At 48.2% G+C, this 27,873-nt stretch overlaps 1 protein-coding gene across 3 annotated transcripts in view; it reads right to left on the reverse strand.

The window, feature by feature from the left end:
- The window catches only part of CFAP92 (cilia and flagella associated protein 92 (putative)), a 168,868-nt gene extending 148,276 nt beyond the window's left edge, over positions 1–20,592 (reverse strand). For all 3 annotated transcript variants that reach the window (XM_075321247.1, XM_075321248.1, XM_075321250.1), the window contains exon 1: positions 20,262–20,592. In XM_075321247.1, coding sequence (XP_075177362.1) covers positions 20,262–20,568 — 307 coding nt within the window. In that variant the 5' untranslated portion in view covers positions 20,569–20,592. The remainder of the gene's footprint in view (positions 1–20,261) is intronic.
- Positions 20,593–27,873: the final 7,281 nt, after the last annotated feature.

Consider the following 27,873-nt stretch of genomic DNA (forward strand, 5'->3'; position numbering starts at 1 on the left):
TAGTCCCGCAAAATCCTTTACAAACCTCCTGTAGTACCCCACGATACCCAGGAAGGCCCTAACCTGCTTCGTGGTCAGGGGTCTAGGCCACTTCTGGATCGCCTCAACCTTGTTAATTTGGGGCTTAATCACTCCTTGGCCTATCACGTAGCCCAAGTAGCGGGCTTCCGTGAGTCCCAATGCACATTTCTTGGGATTGGCTGTCAATCCGGCTGTTCGAAGCGCGTCCACCACCGCTTGTACCTGTTCCAAGTGGGTCTGCCAATCGGAGCTGTAAATAATGATGTCATCCAGGTACGCTGATGCATACGCCTGGTGGGGTTCCAGCACTAAGTCCATCAACCTCTGGAACGTGGCCGGAGCGCCATGTAACCCAAAAGGCAAGACAACATAGTGGAAGAGACCCTCCGGCGTAACAAAAGCGGTTTTCTCCTTGGCGGACTCCGTTAGTGGCACCTGCCAGTACCCTTTGGTCAGGCCGAGCGTGGTAAAATATCGCGCCTGTCCCAGCCTATCAATCAGCTCATCCACCCGGGGCATGGGGTAGAGATCGAACTTGGATATTTCGTTCAATCTCCTAAAGTCATTGCAGAACCTTAAGGAGCCATCGGGTTTTGGTATTAGGACAATCGGACTAGCCCATTCACTCCGGGATTTTTCGATGACCCCCAGGCGTAACATTGTCTTTACTTCCTCCGATATGGCTTGTCGTCGAGCCTCCGGTACCCGGTATGACTTCAGGCGTACCTTCAGGTGGGGCTCGGTGACAATATCATGTCGTATCAGACTGGTCCTACCGGGCAGCTCGGAGAAGACATCGGGGTTCTGCTGAACCAACCGTCTGGCCTCTTGCCTCTGTTGCTTGGTGAGGGCTTCTCCAATCCTTACTTCCGGTTCGTCCTCTCCGGAGGTCGCTGGAGCCGGATGTGAACGACCCGAAGAGGAGGGAGGTGGGGAAAAAACAGCCATCAGGCTTTCCCGTTCCTGCCAAGGTTTTAATAGGTTGACATGGTATATTTGTTCAGGTTTCTGCCTACCGGGCTGCAATACTTTATAGTTAACCACCCCTACTCTTTCCTTTATCTCGTAGGGGCCTTGCCACTGAGCCAGGAATTTGCTCTCCGCCGTGGGGATCAATACCAACACCCGATCCCCGGGTTTAAAGGTCCGCACGGTGGCTTGTCTATTGTAGCGGCCGCTTTGCGCGGCCTGAGCCTCCTGTAAATGCTCCTTCACAATTGGCATGACCGCGCTTATGCGGTTCTGCATACCCAAAATGTGTTCAATCACACTTTTATGGGGGGTGGGCTCTTGTTCCCATGTTTCCTTTGCCAGGTCCAACAATCCCCGGGGATGTCGCCCGTATAACAATTCAAAAGGCGAAAACCCCGTGGATGCCTGTGGCACCTCTCGTATGGCAAACATCAAATAGGGAAGCATCATATCCCAGTCTTTCCCGTCTTTTGAAATCACCCTTCTTAGCATGGTTTTCAGGGTTTTATTGAAACGCTCGACTAAACCGTCCGTTTGAGGATGATACACAGACGTACGCAACTGCTTGATCTGGAGTAGCCGGCATAGCTCTTTGGTCACTTTAGACATGAATGGGGTCCCCTGATCCGTAAGGATCTCCTTGGGCAATCCCACCCGGCAAAACACAGCAAACAACTCCCGAGCTATAAGCTTTGCTGCAGTATGTCTGAGAGGTATCGCCTCGGGATACCGGGTGGCATAGTCAACGATCACTAGGATGTGTTGGTGCCCTCGAGCGGACTTTACGAGGGGCCCCACCAGATCCATCCCTATCCGTTCAAAAGGGACTTCTATAATGGGTAACGGTACCAACGGACTGCGAAAATGGGTCAGGGGTGCAGTAAGCTGACACTCCGGGCAGGTTTCGCAGAACCGTTTTACCTCCCCAAAGACCCCGGGCCAATAGAACCTTTGCAATATTCGCTCCTGCGTTTTCTTGACCCCTAGGTGGCCACTCATCAGGTGTTTATGAGCCAAGTCGAGGACCCGCCGGCGATGCGGCTGGGGCACCACCAACTGTTCTACCCCTACGCCCCGTATTTCATCTACCCGGTAGAGTAAATCCTGCTTAAGAGCAAAATGGGGGTACCTTACCTGGGCACCGGGCAGCTGTGCCACCCCGTCAACTACTGTCACCCGACTCCGGGCATGTATTAACGTAGGGTCCTGGAGTTGGGCTGTCCCAAACGTATCCGGGGACGCCTCCAACTCCGGGATGGGCTCGACCGTCTCAGCCTCTCCTGCCAATACCTCTAGGGGCGACCTATCGGGTTCACACTCTGTCCCTATCATGGTGACCCCTACGGCAGGTGTCCCGGATTCAGGATTGTAGGGCTCAGGTCCCGGACCGACCAATATCTGAGGGGACTTAGAGGGTCCCCTCCATAAAGTCCAAAAATAGGGCAGATCCCTTCCTAGGATCACGTCATAAGGAAGAGTGTTAAGAAGTCCCACCTCATGTTGCACCTGACCGCAAGGTGCTGTGATGGTGACAATCCCCGTGGGATAGTCGCGGCGGTCCCCATGTATGCAAACCACCCCCACGGTGCGTCCTGTGGCCTTTACTTTAGCTCTCAAGGTGGATCGCACAAGGGTCACTAAGCTTCCGGAATCCAACAATCCTGTAACCGGACATCCATTCACCTGTATTTGGCACAAGTGGGGCTCCGTCTCTGGGGAGACCAGGTCAGCGGTACACACCACCTGAGCATACATTGAACCCCGCCGGGTAACCCCACAATCCATGGGCTCCGTGGTGAGTGGACACTGGGCTTCCATATGTCCCACCCGCTGGCACTGCCAACATCTAATAGGGAAGGATACCTCCTTGACGGGTTGTCGTTTAGGGTACAGAACCTTCCGGACCTCAGGAATGGCGGCCGCGGCCTCAGACGGGACGGTAGGGGACTCCTGTACCGTTGTCAGCGGTGGGTCCTTGGCCCTAGGCTTGGAGGGGCCGGACCGACGGGCGGTACGCAAAGTCTCAGTGTCCCGTATCAAGTCCTGCGTAGCCACATGCCGCTCTACCAGGGACACTAATTGGTCCAGGGTACTCGGGTCACCCTGTCCGACCCACCGTTGAACGGTGACGGGTAAAGTGCGCACAAAACGATCCACTACTACCCTTTCCACCATTTGCGCCGGGCTCAGAGTGTCAGGCTGCAACCACTTTTTTACAAGATGCAACAAGTCATAGGCCTGGGAGCGTACGGGTTTGGCTTCCTCATAGAACCACTGATTTACCCGCTGAGCCCGTACATAGGTATTCACCCCCAACCGAGCCAGTATTTCGGCTTTCAGGGTCACATAGTCAATGGCGTCCTCGGCACAGAGGTCCAGGTACGCTTTTTGGGGTTCCCCCGTCAGATAGGGCGACAATACCTCAGCCCACTGCGGGGTCGGCAGCTTTTCCCGCTCGGCCACCCGCTCAAACACCGCCAGGAACGCTTCCACATCATCACCCGGGGTCATCTTTTGCAACGCTTGTCTCACCGCTTTCCGGACGCTGCCGTTGTCACCCGGTCCCGGGGTTGTTGCTGCCGGTCCGGCACGGATCGACTTGGCCAGGAGAACCATCTGTTCTTGGTGCCTTTTTTCCTGCAATTGCAAGGCTTGCAGCTGACGTGCATTGGCCTGCTCCATCTGTTCTTGGTGCCTTTTGTCCTGCACTTGCAAGGATTGCTGCTGACGTGCATTGGCCTGATCCATCTGTTCTTGGAGTTTTTTTTCCTGCACTTGCAAGGATTGGAGCAGGTGTGCATTGGTCTGTTGTTGCTGTGCATTAGCCTGAGCCAAATGCTTTAGTATGTCCTCCATGGCGTCGCCGGGTTTGGGCTGTAGTATGGCCGCTCGAATCCAGGACATGCGCAGCTGGGTCACCAGGGATGGATGCTACACCTCACCGGCTGTCATGCCCGCATTCTCCACCATATGTGAGGTAGCACGGTCGGCTGCGCAGCAGAAGACACGGGATCCAGGCATTAAGGTTCACAGCACACGGTTTTAATGTCCAAACAAAAGTCCATAACACAATACATGTGCCTCTCCAGCAGAGAACTCAGGGAGTTCTGTTCACTCCCTCACACCCGGCACACCTGCCCTCGTTACCGTTTCCTTTTAACCCTTCCTTCAGCCTGTAGGGGAACAGCATTAACCCTAGAGTGGATTTACTTTCTATCATGGAGTGAGCACAACCGGGGCGAGACATACCGGCCGTCATAGATAACCCCGGTCACAGTCTCACAATATATATATATATATATATATATATATATATATATATATATATAATATATATATATTATACACACTTCAGCACCCTAGGGGGACCAGCACCGGGTGACCGGTGTGGCTTACCGACCGCCCAAAGCGGTGTGTGTCCACCAGATTCCCTGCCTTGGGTCTCCCAGAGCTGCAGAGCTCGTTCCAGAAGTCCTCCACCGGCAGAATGTGTTTAAAAAATGGCTGCCGGAGCTCTCAGGGGAGGAGGGAGCCGTGGGCGGCGACTAATAAAGTGCGGGAATCTGGTGCCCCACAGTGATCAGTGAGGGGGGAGGAGGACACCTAAAGTATGCTCCAGCCCTCACTGTCGACGTCAGGTCGACCGTCCCGCCCTTACCCCTGAATGGCAGGCCCGGGGGCGGGAGTTATGGTACTAGGCCGCATGAAGCCGGGGACTAAATTTAACACCGCGGCCGGCAAACAGGTGCGGTCGGCGCGGTAGTCCCGGTCGTCATAAAAATACAGCAGCCGCTGCAGCGTCTGTGACAAAATCGCTCCATGCACCGTCCCCATGGGGACACAGAGTACCTTTTAGATGCAGGGCCCTGTCCCTGATGATACCAAGTCTCCTGTCCGTCAGATTCCCACAGGGGCTGCGGAGGGAGCCCGGTCCCAGTGAATAGATGACCGGTTAGGATCCCACTTCTCCCAGAGCCTCTAAGGGATGGGGAAGGAAAACGGCATGTGGCTCCAGCCTTTGTACCCGCAATGGATACCTCAACCTTAACAGCACCGCCGACCAGAGTGGGGTGAGAAGGGAGCATGCCGGGGGCCCTGTGGGGGCCCTCTTTTCTTCCATCCGATACAATCAGCAGCTGCTGCTGACTAAAATGGGAGCTTGAGTGAATGTGTGCCTCCTTCAACACAAAGCAAAAAACTGAGGAGCCCGTGAGGCACGGGAGGGTGTATAGGCAGAGGGGAGGGGTTACACTTTTTAAAGTGTAATACTTTGTGTGGCCTCCGGAGGCAGAAGCTATACACCCAATTGTCTGGGTCTCCCAATGGAGCGACAAAGAAATGTGAATGTTCTGGTGAAGAATCAACAACAAGTGACACAATTGTGAAGATGAAGGAAATTTATTGCTCGTTTTAAACTTTTTAAAAAAATAAATAACTGAAAATTGTGGCGTGCAATATTATTTACCCCCTTTACTTTCAGTGCAGCAAACTCCCTCCAGAAGTTGATTGAGGATCTCTGAATGATGCAATGCTGTCCTAAATGACTGATGATGATAAATATAAGCCCCTGTGTGTAATCAAGTCCTGTATAAATGCCCCCGCTCTGTGATAGGCTCAGTTTCATAGTTTCATAGTTTTTAAGGTTGAAGGGAGACTCTAAGGGCGGCTTTGCACGTGCGATGTCGATGGGGTCAAATCGAAAGTGACGCACATCCGGTGTTGCAGTCGATATCGCAACGTGTAAATCCTTTTTGATACGATGAACGAGCGCAAAAGCGTCATCGTATCATCGCTGCAGCCTCCGACATTTCCATAATGCCGGTGCAGCGACAGGTGCGATGTTGTTCCTCGCTCCTGCGGCAGCGCACATCGCTGTGTGTAAAGCCGCAGGAGCGAGGAATATCACCTTACCTGCGTCCCGGCTGCAATGAGAAGGACGGAGGTGGGCGGGATGTTTACATCCTGTTTATCTCCGCCCCTCCACTTCAATTGGCCGCCTGCCATGTGACGTCGCTGTGACGCCGCACGACCCGCCCCCTTAGGAAGGAGGCGGGTCGCCGGCCAGAGGGACGTCGCACGGCAGGTATGTGCGTGTGAAACTGCCGTAGCGATAATAATCGCTACAGCAGCTTTCACTAGATATTGCACGTGCGACGGGGGCGGGACTATCGCTGCAGCATCGCTAACACATTGTTACCGATGTCGCAGCGTGCAAAGCCCGCCTAAGTCCATCTAGTTCAACCCGTAGCCTAACATGTTAATCCAGAGGAAGGCAAAAAAAACCCCAATGTGTCAAATAAGCTCCAATGGGGAAAAAATGTCCTTCCTTCGTCCACATCCGGCAATCAGACTAGTTCCCTGGATCAATACCCTGTCATAAAATCTAATATACATAACTGGTAATATTACATTTTTCAAGAAAGGCGTCCAGGCTCTGCTTAATGTTAGTAGTGAATCACTCATTACAACATCATGCGGCAGAGAGTTCCATAGTCTCACTGCTCGTACAGTAAAGAATCCTCCTCTGTGATTATGATTAAACCTTCTTTCATCAAGACGTAGCGGATGCCCCCGTGTTCCAGTCGCAGGCCTAGGTGTAAAAAGATCTTTGGAAAGGTCTCTGTACTGTCCCCTCATATGTTTATACATTGTGATTAGATCCCCCCCTAAGCCTTCGTTTTTCCAAACTAAATACCCCCAAGCTTAATAACCTGTCTTGGTATTGCAGCCCACCCATTCCTCTAATAATCTTGGTCGCTCTTCTATCTACCTGTAAGATTAGGCTATTTATAACCTTCTATACTTTTGCTAACAAGAAATGCCTCCATTCCTCTCTTAAATTCATTTAGTGAGTTGGCCATCACCACTTCCTCAGGAAGAGAGTTCCAGAGCCTCACTGCTCTTACCGTGAAGAACCCTCTTCTATGCTGATGTAGGAATTTTCTTTCCTCCAATCGAAGAGAATGCCCCTTGTTCTTGTCATAGTCCTTGGTACAAACAGATCATGGGAGAGATCTCTATATGGCCCTCTGATATATTTGTACATGTTTATTAGGTCTCCCCTAAGTCTTCTCTTTTCTAGAGTAAATAGACCTAATTTGATAACCTTTCCGTGTATTGTAATGCACCCACTCCATTTATTATTTTAGTAGCCCGCCTCTGAACCCTTTCAAGTTCAGTAATGTCTTTCTTGAGTACCGGTGCCCAAAATTGCACACAATACTCCAAGTGTGGTCTGACTAGTGATTTGTACAGAGGGAGAATGATGTTTTCATCTCGTGCCCCCAGACCTCTTCTAATGCATCCCATCACCCTATTTGCTTTGGTGGCAGCTGCCTGACACTGGGCACTCCAATTTAGATTCTTATTGACTAAGATGCCTAAAGGCTACTTTACACACTGCGATATCGGTCCCGATATCGCTAGTGTGGGTACCCGCCCCCATCTGCTGCGCGACACGGGCAAATCGCTGCCCGTGCCGCACAACATCGCCCAGACCCGTCACACATACTTACCTTGCTAAGGGGGCGGTCCGTGCGGCGTCACAGCGACGTCCCTGAGCGGCCGCCCAATAGCAGCGGAGGGGCAGAGCTGAGCGGGACGTAACATCCCGCCCACCTCCTTCCTTCCGCATAGCGGCCGGAAGGCAGGTAAGGAGAGCTTCCTCGTTCCTGCGGCGTCACACATAGCGATGTGTGCTGCCGCAGGAACGACGAACTACATCGTTACTGCTGCAGTAACGATAATCGAGAATGGACCCCCATGTCACCGATGAGTGATTTTGCACGTTTTTGCAACGATGCAAAATCGCTCATCGGTGTCACACGCAGCAACATCGCTAATGCGGCCGGATGTGCGTCACAAATTCAGTGACCCCAACGACTCCGCATTAGCGATGTCGCAGCGTGTAAAGCCCCCTTTAGTCTTTTTCCATGTCTGATTTCCCCAGCGGTTTCCCATTTAGTAAGTAATCGTAGCATCTGTTTCTCCTTCCCATGTGCATAACCTTACACTTGTCTATGTTAAACCTCATTTGCCATTTTTCAGTCCAATTCTCCAATTTACTCAAATCCATCTGTAGTTGAAAACTGTCCTCCTTTGTGGTAACTACCTTACATAGTTTTGTATCATCTGCAAATACTGATATTTTACTCTGTAAACCATCCACCAGATCATTAATAAATGTATTAAATAGTAGGGGGCCCAATACAGACCCCTGTGGCACCCCACTAGTAACCCTGGCCCAATCTGAGTATGCGCCATTAATAACCACTCTTTGTTTTCTACCACTAAGCCAGCTACCTACCCATCTACACACATTTTCCCCGAGCCCAAGCTTTCTCATTTTACTTAGCAGTCTTTTATGTGGGACAGTGTCAAATGCTTTACCGAAATCAAGATAAATGACATCCAATGCTTCTCCTCGGTCCATGTGAGAGCTTACATCCTCATAGAAGCTGATCAGGTTAGTGTGACAGGAGCGATCCTTCATAAATCCATGCTGATATGGAGTTAAACAGTTATTAACATTGAGACATTCCATAATAGTATCCCTTAAAAACCCTTCAAACATTTTACCCACAACAGATGTTAAGCTTACCGGCCTATAGTTTACAGGTTCCCTTTTACACCCTTTTTTGAATATTGGTACCACATTTGCCGCCAATCCAGTGGAACAGACCCAGTTTCTATAGAGTCTTTAAATATAAGGAATAGAGGCCTGTCTATCACATTACTTAACTCCCTTAATACCCGAGGGTGAATGCCATCAGGGCCTGGTGATTTGTCAATTTTAATGTTACTAAGTCGGTTCTGCACTTCTTCCTGGGTTAGGCCGGTCATACTTAACCCCTTCACGACCGCGGGCAGTAAAATTACGTCTTATTTTAACGTGATTTAACGACCAGGGACATAATTTTACGGCCTAAACTTCCTTTGATTGCCGTGGCCATAGCAACGGCTTTCAAATGATGTCCCCTGCTGTTTCTTACAGCAGATAAAAGACTGTGGAGGAAAGAAGCGCAATAGGGTCTTACCCAAATAACAATGGGAGAGAAAAGTAGGGAGATACTACTCACCTATAGGGGTTGTAACAGTCACAACTCCTATAACAGCATGTGTGTGAATAATCCAGAGTCACAGCAGCGGTCCCTCGGTTTTTGGCAGATAACAGAGAGTAATAGATTGAGGGTTTCCAAGCCGCGCCAATGACGATCAAGTTAAGCCATTAGATTAATGTTCCTTTATTCCAATTACAGGTCTACGCGTTTCGGAAGGCACCCCTTCCTTCTTCAGGACCAGATAGCAAGAAAAACATCAAATCTGCTGTCCAGAAAGTCCTTACAGCACTATATACCCCACTGATGACGTCATGATCCACCCACTTTCAGAAAAAATCGGCGGGAATCAACGCATTTACAAATACAATGACGTGGCAACTTCACTATACACAATTTCATAAATAAATCACTTAAAACCATTTCTTCCCTTTTTAAGAACAATGGAAGCCCAAATAAACATAAAAGATAATAAAAACCTGTGATAATATGAAAAAAAGCAATGTGCGTGTGAAGACTCTTTTTTTATCTCTGTCATATAAATGTATGTAAAAAAATTATATGTGTAGAGTGAATATCTGTGAAATCACCCAACAAAGCCTAGAACACCATATTATTATGTGCTACCTAGGACAGGGTTGTGGAAGTGTACTCCCTTGCTATAGTCGGAGCCACAGAGAAGCTGTTATTGGTCGTGAAGGAAAAAAGTAGACTGATAAATTGTGATTATTGGTGCAAACACAAAAAAGGGAAGTCTAAGTGCATAGAGGTGAAAATCTGCTAAACACCCCAACCACAGTCTAGAACACCACATCATTATATGATAGCTAAGACAAGGTTGCAGGAATATACTCCCTGGCTAAAATCAGAGCCACAGGGGAGCTATTATAGAAAAAGAAAAAAGGATCGGCTAAAAAATTATGACCAATAGTGAAACCATATACAAGAAGCCCTGGAAAGAAAAATCCAAGGAAAACATTCTCGTGTATTTGGCTTGAGTTTATTTTGTCGGGCTCATGGTTTTTCCTCATGAAAGAGGGCTTTTGTGTATTTTTTCCCTCCCAAATGTTTTCCTTGGATTTTTCTTTCCAGGGCTTCTTGTATATGGTTTCACTATTGGTCATAATTTTTTAGCCGATCCTTTTTTCTTTTTCCATAATAGCTCCCCTGTGGCTCTGATTTTAGCCAGGGAGTATATTCCTGCAACCTTGTCTTAGCTATCATATAATGATGTGGTGTTCTAGACTGTGGTTGGGGTGTTTAGCAGATTTTCACCTCTATGCACTTAGACTTCCCTTTTTTGTGTTTGCACCAATAATCACAATTTATCAGTCTACTTTTTTCCTTCACGACCAATAACAGCTTCTCTGTGGCTCCGACTATAGCAAGGGAGTACACTTCCACAACCCTGTCCTAGGTAGCACATAATAATATGGTGTTCTAGGCTTTGTTGGGTGATTTCACAGATATTCACTCTACACATATAGTTTTTTTACATACATTTATATGACAGAGATAAAAAAAGAGTCTTCACACGCACATTGCTTTTTTTCATATTATCACAGGTTTTTATTATCTTTTATGTTTATTTGGGCTTCCATTGTTCTTAAAAAGGGAAGAAATGGTTTTAAGTGATTTATTTATGAAATTGTGTATAGTGAAGTTGCCACGTCATTGTATTTGTAAATGCGTTGATTCCCGCCGATTTTTTCTGAAAGTGGGTGGATCATGACGTCATCAGTGGGGTATATAGTGCTGTAAGGACTTTCTGGACAGCAGATTTGATGTTTTTCTTGCTATCTGGTCCTGAAGAAGGAAGGGGTGCCTTCCGAAACGCGTAGACCTGTAATTGGAATAAAGGAACATTAATCTAATGGCTTAACTTGATCGTCATTGGCGCGGCTTGGAAACCCTCAATCTATTACTCTCTGTTTCTTACAGCAGGGGACCTTTGCTTGACCCCAGGGGGGGCGGCATCGCCACCCCCTATCGACGATCGATGTGATTGGCTGTTCAAATCTGAACCGCCAACCACATCGTTCGCACTAATTTCGGCAAAAATAATGCCTGAATTAGTGCGATCCTGTGAGATCCAGCTATGAGATGCCGCAGCTGCTGCAGCATATCATAGGTGGACCTCAAACATGCCGCCCCCAGCCCCTGCAGCACTGATTGGAGCGATCGTGCTATGACGCGCAATCACTCCAATCAGTGTGCAGTGGGGCGGTCTGATCTGCCGGTGACCGCCTCCCCAGGCCTGTGCTGGCCTGCGAGCCCTCCCCCAACATGTCTGCAGCGTACAGTGGCTGGTACTTGTGGTACCACGCCCCACCGCTGCTGCTGCCGCCGCCGCCGTAGCTGAGGTCACCGCTCCCTGCTGCACGTGAGTACTGTGCTCACCTTGCAGCCCGTGCGCGCTCCCGTGGTGCCCCTGCGCGCTCCCGTGTTAGCCCCTGCCCATGCCCCCCTGCGATCTGCCCCCCCGACATCCCGATCTGCTCCTCCCCCCCCCCCGACATCCCGATCTGCTCCCCCCGCGATCTGACTGCCTCCTCCATTATCTCTATTCTGCTTCTGCAGCTCCCTCTCCGGTCTCCCCCTCTGCTCTCCCTCCTCCCCCTCTGCTCTCCCTCCTCCCCCTCTGCTCTCCCCCCTCCCCCTCTGCTCTCCCTCCTCCCCCTCTGCTCTCCCCCCCCTCTGCTCACCCCCCTCCCCCTCTGCTCTCCCCCCCTCCCCCTCTGCTCTCCCCCCTCCCCCTCTGCTCTCCCTCCTCCCCCTCTGCTCTCCCCCCTCCCCCTCTGCTCTCCCCCCTTCCCCCTCTGCTCTCCCTCCTCCCCCTCTGCTCTCCCTCCTCCCCCTCTGCTCTCCCTCCTCCCCCTCTGCTTCCCCCCCTCCCCCTCTGCTCTCCCCCCCTCCCCCTCTGCTCTCCCCCCCTCCCCCTCTGCTCTCCCCCCCTCCCCCTCTGCTCTCCCTCCTCCCCCTCTGCTCTCCCCCCCTCCCCCTCTGCTCTCCCCCCCCTCCCCCTCTGCTCACCCCCCTCCCCCTCTGCTCTCCCCCCTCCCCCTCTGCTCTCCCTCCTCCCCCTCTGCTCTCCCCCCTCCCCCTCTGCTCGCCCCCCTTCCCCCTCTGCTCTCCCTCCTCCCCCTCTGCTCTCCCTCCTCCCCCTCTGCTCTCCCTCCTCCCCCTCTGCTTCCCCCCTCCCCCTCTGCTCTCCCCCCCTCCCCCTCTGCTCTCCCTCCTCCCCCTCTGCTCTCCCCCCCCTCCCCCTCTGCTCTCCCCCCCTCCCCCTCTGCTCTCCCCTCCTCCCCCCTCTGCTCTCCCCCGTCGTCCTCTTACCTGTCTTCACCGGCCCGATCACATCTGCATCCATCGCTGGGTCCTTCCTGGGCATTCTGCTGATCTCTGCCTGCTGCTCCTGTAAAGCTGTTCCTCCTGCAGCACTTCTGGTCAGTGATCCTCTGGGTGCTGTGAGTATAACTTTTTTTTTTTTGCTGTATCCCCTGTCCATTTTTACACCTTATCCTTCCGTGCGTCCCGCCGAGCGCTGATCAGGGATGCAGATAACGTATCTGCATCCCTGCTCAATTTTTGGCGTGACTTTTTTCCGTATCCCCGACGCTTTTTGTATCGCATCCGTCCGTGCGTCCCGCCAAGCGCTGATCAGGGATGCACATAACGAATCGGCATCCCTGCTCAATTTTTGGCGTGACTTTTTTCCGTATCTGCGACGCTTTTTGTATCGCATCCGTCCGTGCGTCCCGCCAAGCGCTGATCATGGATGCAACGTATCTGCATCCATGGTCAATTTTTGGCGTGACTTTTTTTTTTTACGTATCCCCGACGCTTTTTGTATCGCATCCGACCGTGCGTCCTGCAGCGGCCGATCAGTGCACCGCGTCTGTGCGTTTGAAAAGTCAAATGGCGCTCCTTCTCTTCTGAGCCCCGCCATTTGCCCAAACAATTACTTTCCACCACATGTGAGGTATCTACGTACTCAGGAAAAATTTCTCAATACGTTTTATGGTGCATTTTTTTCCTGTTACCCTTGTGAAAAAAAAAGCTACCTAGTTGAAGCAACCGTTTTGTGGTAAAAAAAAATTTTTTTCTTTTCACAGCTCAACGTTATAAACTTCTGTGAAGCCCCCAGGTGTTCAAGGTACTCACCAAAATATAAAGAACCTCAATTACCAGAATAAAATGTAACCTTTATTAATATCTAGATTTAGTTAAAATACACCCGGTGACTGTGAGCACACACAGGGGCATACAAGCAAAAAAGAGCATTACCAAATGGGATCCCTCTAACAAAGGAACTGCTCTTAGCTATGGGGAAATGTATGCTGGTGTGTGTGTAGCATATACCCCCTTTTAGAAAACTAATTATTCCTTGATGCCCCCTAGATATCAAAAAGCATTCATTACATCATAGGTGCACAAAAGGGTAGAAGGGGTGGACAGTCTCTATGGAGTCCCTATCTCACCCTATACATGCTTACTCCTACCTACCGACGGGGGGTTTGACGCCGTAACTTTTTTGGGCGCCCCCGTTCCACGTCGGCTTACCCTTATGCACCCTACCTCAAGGTGAATGAATACTAAACAATTTTTTAGAATTCAAAAATAATTCAAAAACATTCATGGATCAAATTAAATGCAAATATTGTACAACCTGTACGAAGAATGTGCAAAAGGGACCTAAATGACTAATCCTCAATGCATTCTGATTATCAAATACATAAATATAAATGGAACCATGGGGGCGGAGTAAAGTGGAAGGGGAGACAATCTCTATGGGGTCCCTATCTCACCCTATACACACTAACCCCTACCTACCAACGGAGGGTTTGACGCCGTAACTGTTTTGGGCGCCCCCCGTTCCACGTCGGCTTTCCCTTGATACACCCTGCCTCAAAGGTGAACAATTTCTAAACAGTTTTTCAAAAATCACACATGATTCTAAAAAATGGACCTGCACATATACATCCTACAGTTTAGATAAAATTTTCACTGATATATTGCAGAGCGTTTACTGAAAATCAAGATGTCATCTTTTGAAACAGGTGATAGGGTAAATTTCTGATTACCATAACTTATCGTACAGATTGCACAAAAATATATATAAGGAGAAGGGAATATAGATGCAGTTACTTCCCTTCAGATGGGAGGGGAAACGCGTCGAGGCGATATAGAAATGATCATCTGAAGGGAAGTAACTGCATCTATATTCCCTTCTCCTTATATATATTTTTGTGCAATCTGTACGATAAGTTATGGTAATCAGAAATTTACCCTATCACCTGTTTCAAAAGATGACATCTTGATTTTCAGTAAACGCTCTGCAATATATCAGTGAAAATGTTATCTAAACTGTAGGATGTATATGTGCAGGTCCATTTTTTAGAATCATGTGTGATTTTTGAAAAACTGTTTAGAAATTGTTCACCTTTGAGGCAGGGTGTATCAAGGGAAAGCCGACGTGGAACGGGTGCGCCCAAAACAGTTACGGCGTCAAACCCTCCGTTGGTAGGTAGGGGTTAGTGTGTATAGGGTGAGATAGGGACCCCATAGAGATTGTCTCCCCTTCCACTTTACTCCGCCCCCATGGTTCCATTTATATTTATTTATTTGATAATCAGAATGCATTGAGGATTAGTCATTTAGGTCCCTTTTGCGCATTCTTCGTACAGGTTGTACAATATTTGCATTTAATCTGATCCATGAATGTTTTGAATTATTTTTGAATTCTAAAAAATTGTTTAGTATTCATTCACCTTGAGGTAGGGTGCATAAGGGTAAGCCGACGTGGAACGGGGGCGCCCAAAAAAGTTACGGCGTCAAACCCCCCGTCGGTAGGTAGGAGTAAGCATGTATAGGGTGAGATAGGGACTCCATAGAGACTGTCCACCCCTTCTACCCTTTTGTGCACCTATGGTGTAATGAATGCTTTTTGATATCTAGGGGGCATCAAGGAATAATTAGTTTTCTAAAAGGGGTATATGCTACACACACACCAGCATACATTTCCCCATAGCTAAGAGCAGTTCCTTTGTTAGAGGGATCCCATTTGGTAATGCTCTTTTTTGCTTGTATGCCCCTGTGTGTGCTCACAGTCACCGGGTGTATTTTAACTAAATCTAGATATTAATAAAGGTTACATTTTATTCTGGTAATTGAGGTTCTTTATATTTTTGTCTCTAAAACTCAATTCGATTGAACTGTTTTTGTTCAAGGTACTCACCAAACATCTAGAAAAATTATTTGAGGGCTCTAGTTTCCAAAATGGGGTCACTTGTGGAGGAGCTCCACTGTTTAGGCACCATAGGGGGTCTCCAAACGTGACATGGCGTCCGCTAATGATTCCAACCAATTTTGCTGTGAAATGGCGCTCCTTCTCTTCTGAGCCCCGCCATGCGCCCAAACAATTACTTTCCACCACATATGAGGTATCTGTGTACTCAGGAGAAAATGCACAATACATTTTATGGTGCATTTTTTCCTGATAGCCTTGTGAAAAAAAAAGCTACCTAGTTGAAGCAACCGTTTTGTGGTAAAAAAACAATTTTTTCTTTTCACGGCTCAACGCTATAAACTTCTGTGAAGCCCTCAGGTGTTCAAAGTGCTCACCAAACATCTAGAAAAATTATTTCAGGGCTCTAGTTTCCAAAATGGGGTCACTTGTGGGGAAGCTCCATTGTTTAGGCACCTCAGGGGGTCTTCAAACCCGACATGGCGTCCGCTAATGAGTGCAGCTAATTTTGCGTTCAAAAATTCAAATGGCGCTCCTTCCCTTCCGAGCTCTGCCGTGCGCCCAAACAATTGATTTTTACCACATATGGGGTATCAGCGTACTCAGGAGAAAATGCACAATAAATTGTATTGTGTACTTTCTCTATTCTCCCTTGTAAAAATGAAAATTTTATGGCTAAAGTAACAATTTTGTGTTAAAAAGTAAAATTTTTATTTTTTCCTTCCACATTGCTTTGGTTCCTGTGAAGCACCTAAAGGGTTAATAAACTTATTGGATGTGGTTTTGAGCAGTGTGAGGGTTGCAGTTTTTAGAATGGGGTCACTTTTGGGTATTTTCTGTCACCTAGGTCTCTCAAAGTCACCTCAAATGTAATGTGGTCCCTAAAAAATTATTTTGTAAATTTTGTTGGAAAAATGAGAAATTGCTGATGACCTTTGACCCCTTCTAACTTCCTAACGAAAAAAAAATTTGTTTCGAAAATTGCGCTGATGTAAAGTACACAAGTGGGAAATGTTATTTCGTAACTATTTTGTGTGACATATCTCTCAGATTTATGGGCATAAATTTTCAAAGTTTGAAAATTGCGAAATTTTCTAAATTTTCGCAAAATTTCCTAAATTTTCACAAATAAACGCAAAAAATATCGGCCTAAATTTACCACTGACATGAAGTACAATATGTCACTAAAAAACAATGTCAGAATCGCCAGGATCCGTTGAAGCGTTCCAGAGTTATAACCTGTCAAAGTGACACTGGTCAGAATTGCAAAAAATGGCCCGGTCATTAGGGTGTTTTAGTGGCCGGGGGTGAAGGGGTTAATGACGCGTTTACATGATCACTCTGCATTTCCCCTGGCATATGCTTTTCCTGTGTGAACACAGTTGAGAAAAAAAGAATTTAAAACATTTGCTTTTCCCACATCGCTCTCTATGATTTTACCCTCATTATTCTTTAAAGGGCCGACACCATCAATTTTAATCTTTTTTCTGTTTATATAATAAAGAATAGTTTGGGATTTGTTTTCTTCCTTAGCAATGAGTCTCTCAGTTTCTACTTTTGCTAAATGTATTTGTTTTTACACATTTTATTTTTTTCTCTATATATTTTTAATGCTTCCTCGCTGCCTTCTTGTTTTAGCTTTGTAAATGCCTTTTTCTTATTATTCATTGCCCCTTTTACATCCTTATTAAGCCACATTGGTTTTCTCCTGTTCCTAGCCCTTTTATTTCTGTATGGTATGGCTAGCTCGCAGTGGCTGTTTAATACCGATTTAAAAATGTCCCACTTATTTTCTGTGCTCCCATTTTTGAGGACATTGTCCCAATCAATTTGGCGAAGGTCTTCTCTAAGCTGATCACACTTTGCTTTCCTGAAATTCAGCGTTTTTGTAACCCCCCTCCAAGGCACCTTACTAAAGGACAAGTGGAATTGTATTATATTGTGGTCACTGTTCCCGAGGTGCCCATCCACTCGTACGTCTGTTATTCTATCTGGCCTGTTGCTTAAAATTAAGTGTTCTGTGTAAAGCGCAGAGAGCATCATGAAGACCAATGAACACAACAGGCAGGTCCAGGATACTGTTGTGGAGAAGTTTAAAGCTGGATTTGGTTACCAAAAGATTTCCAAAACATTAAACATCCCAAGGAGCCCTGTGCAAGCGATCATATTGAAATGGAAGGAGCATCACACCACTGCAAATCTACCAAGACCCGGCCGTCCATCCAAACTATCATCTCACACAAGGAGAAGACTGATCAGATGCAGCCAAGAGGCCCAGGATCCCTCTGGATGATCTGCAGAGATCTACAGCTGAGGGGGGAGAGTCTGTCCATAGCACAACAATCAGTCTACACTGCACAAATCTGGCCTTTATGGAAGAGAGGCAAGAAGAAAGCCATTTCTCAAAGATATCCATGAAAAGTGTGGTGTAAAGTTTGCCACAAGCCACCGGAGACCCCAAACATGTGGAAGAAGGTGCTCTGCCCAGATGAAACCAAAATTAAACTATTTGGGTACAATACCAAACGATGTTTGTCGTAAAAGCAACACAGTTCATCACAATGAACACACCATCCCCACTGTCAAACATGGTGGTGGCAGCATCATGGTTTGGGCCTGCTTTTCTTCAGCAGGGACAGGGAAGATGGTAAAATTGATGGGAAGATGGAGCCAAATACAGGACCATTCTTGAAGAAAACCTGTTGGACTCTGCAAAAGACCTGAGACTGGGACGGAGATTTGTCTTCCAAGACAATGATCCCAAACATAAAGCAAAATCTACAATGGAATGGTCACAAATAACCGTATCCAGGTGTTAGAATGGCCAAGTCACAGTCCAGACCTGAACCCAATCGAGACTCTGTGGAAAGAGCTGAAAACTTCTGTTCACAAACGCCTCCATCCAACCTCACTCAGCTCCAGCTGTTTACAAAGGAAGAATGGGCGAGAATTTCACCTCTCCATGTGCAAAACTGATAGACACATACCCCAAGAGACTGCAGCTGTAATCGCAGCAAAAGGGGGCGCTACAAAGGATTCACTTACAGGGGATGAATAATATTGCACGCCACAATTTTCAGTTATTTATTTTTATAAAAGTTTAAAATAAGCAATAAATTTCCTTCACCTTCACAATTGTGTCACTTGTTGTTGATTCTTCACCAGAACATTAACATTTTATCTTTATGTTTGACGCCTGAAATGTGGGAAAAGGTTGAAAAATTCAAGGGGCCGAATACTTTCGCACGGCACTGTATGTGGCCACAGATCCGGAAACTAAAATGGGCAAAATGCGGTAAAAACAAACATTCTTTTCACTATGACCCGAATTGTCAGATTTACAAAGATGATGATGATTTTTGGTCTCAAAGAAACATTATTAAAGACTTTTACTAGTAAATTTCAATACGTCGTGTTCACACCACGTTTCACCCTACGGTCAGAGGCTCCGTCAGGACTTCCAGTGTAACCGTCGTATAACTCTTATGTCAAATCAATAATATACATGAAATAAGACGCTGTAATAATCTCATCAGGGAAGCTGCTTCTTTCTCCCCCAGAACTGATCGGCCATTATCACAAGCCTCACTTCTGAGGGAAAATCTGTATTCAGTGACGACTTTCCCATTACTGAGAGGAGATGACGGCTGGTGCTGATGAGATTCTATGGAGATAGAAGAGGGAGGAGCTAGAGGCAGAGGGAGGAGCTAGATGCAGGAGGAGACAGAGGGGGGAGCTTGAGGTAGGAGGAGGAGCTAAATGACCCTGAGGCAGAGTGAGGAGTTAGAGGGAGGATCTAGAGGAGCCTGAGGCAGAGGGAGGAGCTTGAGGCAGAGGGAGGGGCCTGATGCAGAGGGAGGGGCCTGAGGCAGAGCTCCACCCCTTCTCCCTCTTCTATCTCCATAGAATCTCATCAGCACCAGCCGTCATCTCCTCTCAGTAATGGGAAAGTCGTCACTGAATATAAATTTTACCTCAGAAGTGAGGCTTGTGATAATGGCGGATCAGTTCTGGAGGAGACAGAAGCAGCTTCCCTGATGAGATTATTACAGCGTCTTATTTCATGTATATTATTAATTTATGAAATAAGAGTTAATATGAGGGTTCTGCTTGAAGTCTGCAATCCTGGACGTCGGGATCATGCGAATATGCGGACAAGACACAGCCTGAAATAAAGCAAAGTCTCTGCTCTGTCGGACAATATCTTCGGCCGTGTCCTCCCATCTGACGTGGCTCCATTATGCAGGTGACCACGTCTTGGTGTCGGCCTCATATAGGAAGATACGGCTGATGATGTCTGACCGAGCACCATTACAGTCAATGGCCTCCAGAGCACAGGCGTCTGAATGCAGTTTTCCAGGGCTTCAGATGTAAACCCTGACCGAGCCACTGACCGTAAAGTGCAATGTGAACATAGACATATGTCTTATACATACATCGTATACATTTTACTATCACTAAAAACTTAAGAGAATTTTTTTTAACAAAGCACACTTGTTACAAAAAAAATATAAAACAGTGTCTAAGGCAAAGATGCGGCTTATATCACACTTCAGACAAGACATACGGCTCACAAAGCATCACATTGTTTTTACATCTGCAGAAGTTCAAATGTGAACCTGGTCTAGGGAACAGTATTGTCTGCTACGGTATTATATACTGCAAGAAGGGTGTATGCACATACACTGCTCCCCTAGTGACAGGTCTGAGGTATATGACAAATATGGCCTCTTATCAGGGCCTTCCCATCTCAGCCTCTCCTGTCATCAGTCTCTGCAGCAGACACAGGGCTCATCCGAGCGTGGCGACACTGTGCCCAGAGGCTTCTATGGGATCTATGGAGACGGTAGAACTTGGCACTTTCCATGGTCCTGAAGACATGTGGCCGCCGTGTACACACAGCTATGAATGGCTGAGATGGGAAGATCCCTTTATACAGGCTGTTATAATGGAATAATAATCACCTTTTGTGGGTGGTGACGGGATGGCTAAACAGATGGTGACCGTACAAGTCACACCGTGCGGCTCCTCTTGTAAATCGTTACTCGCGGGCGCATCATCGGCTTCTTTAGCCTCTTGTATTAAACCATCGGTGGTCACTTGACTCTCGGCCTCTTTCTCAGAACGCACTTTCCCCATCTCTGGAGAGGAGCAATCCGTGCCATAATCCGATAAACCTCCCTTTTGTGATAAAAGGGTTCTTTGCTGGGATCTGGATTCGTTGTCGGTGTGAACTCCGCTGTCGTAGTCTTCAGATTCTGCAGCCATCATTTCCCTTGAGGTAAGAACTGCGATCATGGAGTCAGCTGTGAACAGAAAGCAAGAGCCGGTCATGGACGCTGCGCATGGAGACACATCACACAATGGAAGACCACGATCTGGAGATTCTAGAGGAAAAATATAGGAAAAAACTCCTATCAAATGTTTACCCCAAATACTGAAATTCATGGGAGGGTCAGTGGTGGGCCAGTGACACCGCCGGCATTACCACTGCTATGAAATGCAAGTAAAAACTAAAGCAGAAACTGTACAGAGGCAACCTAAAGCCAACCTGTCACCAGGAATTCATGTATAAAGTAAAGCCAGTGCCATACGGTGCCAGGGTGCTGAATGTGAGCAGAGCCTGTGTGCGGAGATTGGAGGCTTAAAGCTATGTGCGCACTTACCGGATTTTCCGCGGATTTTCTGCATGTTTCGCTGCAGAAAATGTTCATAACATCTCTGCAGTGAATCACCAGCAAAACCTATGGGAAAAAAATCCTGTGCGCACTGGGCGGAATATGACAGCTGCATGTTTTGCTGCGGGAATCCCGCAGCAAAAACAATTGCATGTCAATTCTTTTCCGCACGTCGCTGCGGGATTTCACTCCATTGACTCCAATGTAATCGTGAAATCCCGCAGGGAATAACGCAGGCAGCAAATTCTGTGCGGTTCACTGCGTTTTGCTGCGTTATTCCCTGCGGTATTTCGCGGTTTACCTCCGGTAATGTGCATCGCTTGTCTGCGGTTTTGCAGGGAAGTGATGTCATTACAGGAAGAGGAAGCCGTGCAGAGAGTAAACACACACAGATCACACACACAGACATCACAGACACACACACAGAACACATAGACATAGACACATCACAGACATAGACACATAGAAAGCAAATGGAAATATAGAAAACAAAACACGTGGGCTCCGCTGCATATTTACCGTCCAGCCGAGGTAAGCACACAGCGGCGGCCCGGTATTCTCAGGCTGGGGAAAGAGAGGGGCAGAGTTAATGTCCCCCGCCTCACTCCCCCTCCGGCAGCCGAGAATATCAGCCGCAGCTGCCCCGGCACTGTCGCATGCATTATGCGGCACTACCGGCGTGTCCCTGGCTCTTCCTGCCGCCGTGTAGCAGTGGCAGCAGGGTAATACAAGGGGTTAATGGTGGTGGATCACCGCCATTAACTCCAGGCTTGATCATGGCAGCGTCTATGTGACAGCTGACATGATCAACCCGTAAGTAAAGTGAATAAAACACACAGAAAAATCCTTTATTTTAAATAAAACAAACAAGCCTCGTTCACCATTTTATTAACCCCTCTCGCACCAAAGCTCCAGCGTAATCCACAGGTCCTGCGCTGCTTACATCCAGCCGCGACTGTCACAGACACAGCGCTGAATGAATGCAGCCTCGCAGCAGAGGTAATTACCGGTCATTTCCCACGGCTGGTAATGTGAACTCACTGCCGACCATGGGAAATGCAGCGATCTGTCCTCTATCTATTCTTCTGTCTATCTACTATCTCAGAATTAAATGACTTTTTTTTTTTTCTTCAATGTGCTTTATTGCATTGAATGCAATAAAGCACATCCCAACCCGCACGTGGCAAAACCGCGGCAATACCGCGAACAAAACCGCGGTGAACCCGCAGCAAACCGCGGCAAACCGCATGCGGTTTTCGGGTGCGGTTTGCCGTGTTTTTTTACCGTGGGTGCGGTAATCTTTAAGAGCATGCGGAATTTTCTCAAGAAAATTCCATTTCCCAGTGCGCACATAGCCTTATACCAGTAATATGTGCAAGTTCCAGCAATGCCCTGCTATTTGATTGACAGGCGCAACAGGGGCAGGAATATGTGGGCCCTGCTATCCATTCCCACCCCCCGGCCATCCATTCCCGCCCTCGTCCGCCGGCCCGCCCGGCCTTCCTCCCCCCATCGCCATCACAGACATTAATTTCTGAAATAAAACCTCCAATCTCTGAACAGAAGCTCTGCTCACATCCAGCGTCCTGGCGCCAGTGTAGCACCGGCTTTACTTTCTATATGAAAATCCTGCTGGTTGGTTCTCTTGAAAGCGAATCTGCCAGGCGGTTATTGCTATTGCTGCTGGCTGTAATCTGGAGTCTTCTGAGGAGGTCGTGGAGAGGAGATCTCTGGACACGAGTCTGAATAATAATGCACATCCATTATATGAGCTGTTCATGAGACAGAAGAGACCTTCAGTAACCGGCGAATGCTTCTGAGGTGTAAGAAGGAAAAATATAGGAAATCATTTGTGTCACTGCTCTGGCAATGTCCAATAATAACAGTGTTAAATCATCAAGGTGAATGTCTGCTTTATTCTACTTTCAGTCCCGCTGTGTATGTCCTCATCTAATGTATAATGTTCTTCTGTCACCTCCACTGTCTTGTCAATTATGTACCGTAATTCATGTTATGATTAAAGTTGTGCTTCTGTGATCCCATCATTTCCCACGGGATCAATAAAGTGTCGTATTCTAGCAGTGTGTCACTTACTGGTCTGTGTTTTGCTGTTTTAATACAATCAGTGTTTTATCAGCATATTATAATTACAGGACTAAAGGGGGCTTTACACGCTGCGACATCGCTAATGCGGAGTCGTTGGGGGTCACGGAATTTGTGACGCACATCCGGCCGCATTAGCGATGTTGCTGCGTGTGACACCGATGAGCGATTTTGCATCGTTGCAAAAATGTGCAAAAATCGCTCATCGGTGACATGGGGGTCCATTCTCGATTATCGTTACTGCAGCAGTAACAATGTAGTTCGTCGCTCCTGCGGCAGCACACATCGCTCCGTGTGACACCGCAGGAACGAGGAAGCTCTCCTTACCTGCCTCCCGGCCGCTATGCGGAAGGAAGGAGGTGGGCGGGAGGTTCCGGCCACTCATCTTCGCCCCTCCGCTTCTATTGGGCGGCCGCTCAGTGACGTCACTGTGACGCCGCAAGGAGGCGGTTCGCCGGTCACAGCGACATCGTCGGGCAGGTAAGTATGTGTGACGGGTCTGCGCGATGTTGTGCAGCACGGGCAGCGATTTGCCCGTGTCGCACAACAGATGGGGGCGGGTACCCACGCTAGCGATATCGGGTCCGATATCGCAGCATGTAAAGTAGCCTTAAGTGTCTCCAAACATGCACCCACCACTGATTAGCAGCCTTCTGCCTATGCACTGTGTAGACAGGAAGCTACCAGCAGTGTAGGTGGGATTATACGCAGAGCGCTGGCAAGAAGCAATGTGGGCGGGGTTATACACAGCTCTGCAGCAACGAAAACAAGGATTTTATGAAAACTACAGCAGGCAGTCCAGTAAGTGACACATCGCTGGAATCCGGGTCTCTGTCTCTATATTATCTGCTCTCAGATTACATACCAAGATTCCCTTAAAAAGGGAAAGTTCACACAGCGAGGGGTTTTTGTTGTGCTTTATATTTGCAGCAAAATTATTTCATTCATTCTGTTCTTATGCAATTTTCAACCTGCATTTTAAAAAAAAAAAAAAAAAAGCTTCACAAAACTGCTGCTGATGTCACAGCACCCCCGGCAGCTTTACTTACATTTCATAGAAACTTGAGCAGTGATTGGGGGTCAGCATCAAAGCTGCAGATTAATGAAGGACGCCCCAATGATTTATTATCATCAAACCGAAAACAGAAATCCAGCGCTTGAGAATTTCCCATGGAATAAATGACGCAATTATTATTATTATTAAAGTCCTTTTCAAACTTCATATTTATTGAATAATTAAAAGCTCCATATTAATACAGCAGAGTTCGTGTCGGTAATGGCCTACGCATTTTGGTGGTCCTAGTGAATGACTCCTGCTCTGAAGCCCCCCAGTTCCCCTGCACCTCTGTCATGCTGCAAAGGTAAAGCTAATCCTGAGGTCTCCGATACTTAGTGCAGCGCTGACATCACATCGACATCACTGCAGACAATCACTGAGCGCAGCGGTTCAGAGCTCTTTGTGCCATCTACTCATACACTGATCTCACTGATTGCCGTTCATCGATAGCGCTGCAGCCAATCAACTAACAAAGACAGGCAGACTCGGTACTGCAGCCCAGGAGGATGAGTAAAGTTTGTTTATGTACAAAAAAAACAATCAGGAAACGTTTTCTGAAAAGAGACAACTCCTTTAAGCAACAGAGGCCAAATATTGTAGTCTATCGTAATCTAATGGTTGACCACTGCGCGTTCCTTATCCCTTTATTTATTCCAAGGGGAACTGGGCTAATATGTTACTGGTTGGTTCAGAGTTAATGAAAAGCAAATTATGTACCCAGAAATTGTGGTCACCCCAAAATAAAGTATGGCCAAAATGATCTCAAAACAGCAATACTCAGACCGGCCTCTAGAGGGAGCTTCAAGCAGCCAGTCAAGTGACCGCACATGCACTGAAGAGAGAACATAGTGTGGCCAACAGGGGGCGCCACGGAGCAGAGCAGGGAGCGGAGGTAGACAGCCGAGTGACCGTCACATGTGCAATGCCCTTTATACTGCAGCAATCAGTATATAATGTAGCAGACCCCTGGCCCCAGATCAGGGGACTTGTCTATGCTGTGGGGCTGGTTGGAGTGCTGAATCGTATGATTTTCCAGCACAGCGCCACCTACATCTGGTTTCCAGTAATTGTGCCCAGAAGGAGCTCACACATTACAGATGTGGTGTATTTTTTCAATAAAAAACCCTTTGCAAATATATTTGGATTGTTGTTTAAAGGGGCGTCTGGAGAGATCATCCTTGTAAAGCCTGACCTCGCCGATGCCCTCGCGCTCCGTTCTGACAGCATCCCTGCTTTCTGGTCCTCTCTCCACTCAGGACGCTCAATCACGGGTGGATTCACTCAGCACTTTCCACAGAAGACTGACGATTTACTGTGGACATTCTGCAGACGATGACAACATTCTGCAGATATTAAACCTATCGTATAAGCACGAGGCGGCGTCGCCTACAATCTCAGCCTCAATGCGGACACATATAAAAAGAAGGGAATTTTGTTTACTTACCGTAAATTCCTTTTCTTCTAGCTCCAATTGGGAGACCCAGACAATTGGGTGTATAGCTTCTGCCTCCGGAGGCCACACAAAGTATTACACTTAAAAGTGTAACCCCTCCCCTCTGCCTATACACCCCCCCGTGCATCACGGGCTCCTCAGTTTTGGTGCAAAAGCAGGAAGGAGGAAACTTATAAATTGGTCTAAGGTAAATTCAATCCGAAGGATGTTCGGAGAACTGAAACTATGAACCAAAGGAACAATTCAACATGAACAACATGTGTACACAACAGAACAACAGCCCGAAGGGAACAGGGGCGGGTGCTGGGTCTCCCAATAGGAGCTAGAAGAAAAGGAATTTACGGTAAGTAAACAAAATTCCCTTCTTCTTTGTCGCTCCATTGGGAGACCCAGACAATTGGGACGTCCAAAAGCAGTCCCTGGGTGGGTAAAATAATACCTCAATAAAAAGAGCCGAAACGGCCCCCTCTTACAGGTGGGCAACCGCCGCCTGAAGGACTCGCCTACCTAGGCTGGCATCTGCCGAAGCGTAGGTATGCACCTGATAGTGTTTCGTGAAAGTGTGCGGACTCGACCAGGTAGCCGCCTGACACACCTGCTGAGCCGTAGCCTGGTGCCGCAATGCCCAGGACGCACCCACGGCTCTGGTAGAATGGGCTTTCAGTCCTGAAGGAACCGGAAGCCCAGAAGAACGGTAGGCTTCAAGAATTGGTTCCTTGATCCACCGAGCCAAGGTTGACTTGGAAGCCTGCGACCCTTTACGCTGGCCAGCGACAAGGACAAAGAGCGCATCAGCGCCGAGACTTGTCCCTTAAGAGAGCCGAGAGACAAACCCTTTTCCATTCCGGATTGAAGGAAGGACAGAAAAGTGGGTAAGGCAAATGGCCAGGGAGTAAAACCCTGATCAGAGCACCAGGATAAGAATATCCTCCACGTCCTGTGGTAGATCTTGGCTGAAGTTGGTTTCCTGGCCTGTCTCATGGTGGCAATGACCTCTTGAGATAACCCTGAAGACGCTAGGATCCAGGACTCAATGGCCACACAGTCAGGTTGAGGGCCGCAGAATTTAGATGGAAAAACGGCCCTTGAGACAGCAAGTCTGGTCGGTCTGGTAGTGCCCACGGTTGACCCACCGTGAGATGCCACAGATCCGGGTACCACGACCTCCTCGGCCAGTCTGGGGCGATGAGGATGGCGCGGCGGCAGTCGGACCTGATCTTGCGTAACACTCTGGGCAGCAGTGCCAGAGGAGGAAATACATAAGGCAGTCGAAACTGCGACCAATCCTGAACTAATGCGTCTGCCGCCAGAGCTCTGTGATCTTGAGACCGTGCCATGAATGCCGAGACCTTGTTGTTGTGCCGGGACGCCATTAGGTCGACGTCCGGCTTCCCCCAGCGGCAACAGATCTCTTGAAACACGTCCGGGTGAAGAGACCATTCCCCTGCGTCTATGCCCTGGCGACTGAGAGAGTCTGCTTCCCAGTTTTCTACGCCCGGGATGTGAACTGCGGAGATGGTGGAGGCTGTGGCTTCCACCCACAGCAGAATCCGCCGAACTTCCTGGAAGGCTTGCCGACTGCGTGTGCCGCCTTGGTGGTTGATGTATGCCACCGCCGTGGCGTTGTCCGACTGAATTCGGATCTGCCTGCCTTCCAGCCACGGCTGGAACGCCTTTTAGGGCTAGATACACTGCCCTTATCTCCAGAACATTGATCTGAAGGGAGGACTCTGGCTGAGTCCAGGTACCCTGAGCCCTGTGGTGGAGGAAGACCGCTCCCCACCCTGACAGACTCGCGTCCGTCGTGACCACAGCCCAGGATGGGGGCAGGAATCATTTCCCCTTCGACAAAGAAGTGGGAAGAAGCCACCACTGAAGGGAGGCCTTGGCTGCCCGAGAAAGGGAGACGTTCCTGTCGAGGGACGTCGACTTCCTGTCCCATTTGCGGAGAATGTCCCATTGAAGTGGACGCAGATGAAACTGCGCAAATGGAACTGCCTCCATTGCTGCCACCATCTTCCCTAGGAAGTGCATGAGGCGCCTCAAGGGGTGCGACTGGGCTCGAAGGAGAGATTGCACCCCTGTCCGTAGTGAACGCTGTTTGTCCAGCGGAAGTTTCACTATCGCTGAGAGAGTATGAAACTCCATCCCGAGATATGTCAGTGATTGGGTCGGTGTCAGTTTTTGACTTTGGGAAATTGATGATCCACCCGAATCTCTGGAGAGTCTCCAGAGCAATGTTCAGGCTGTGTTGGCATGCCACCCGAGAGGGGGCCTTGACAAGA

This window comes from Anomaloglossus baeobatrachus, chromosome 8, assembly GCF_048569485.1.
Source record: "Anomaloglossus baeobatrachus isolate aAnoBae1 chromosome 8, aAnoBae1.hap1, whole genome shotgun sequence".
Taxonomy (NCBI): Eukaryota; Metazoa; Chordata; class Amphibia; order Anura; family Aromobatidae; genus Anomaloglossus; species Anomaloglossus baeobatrachus.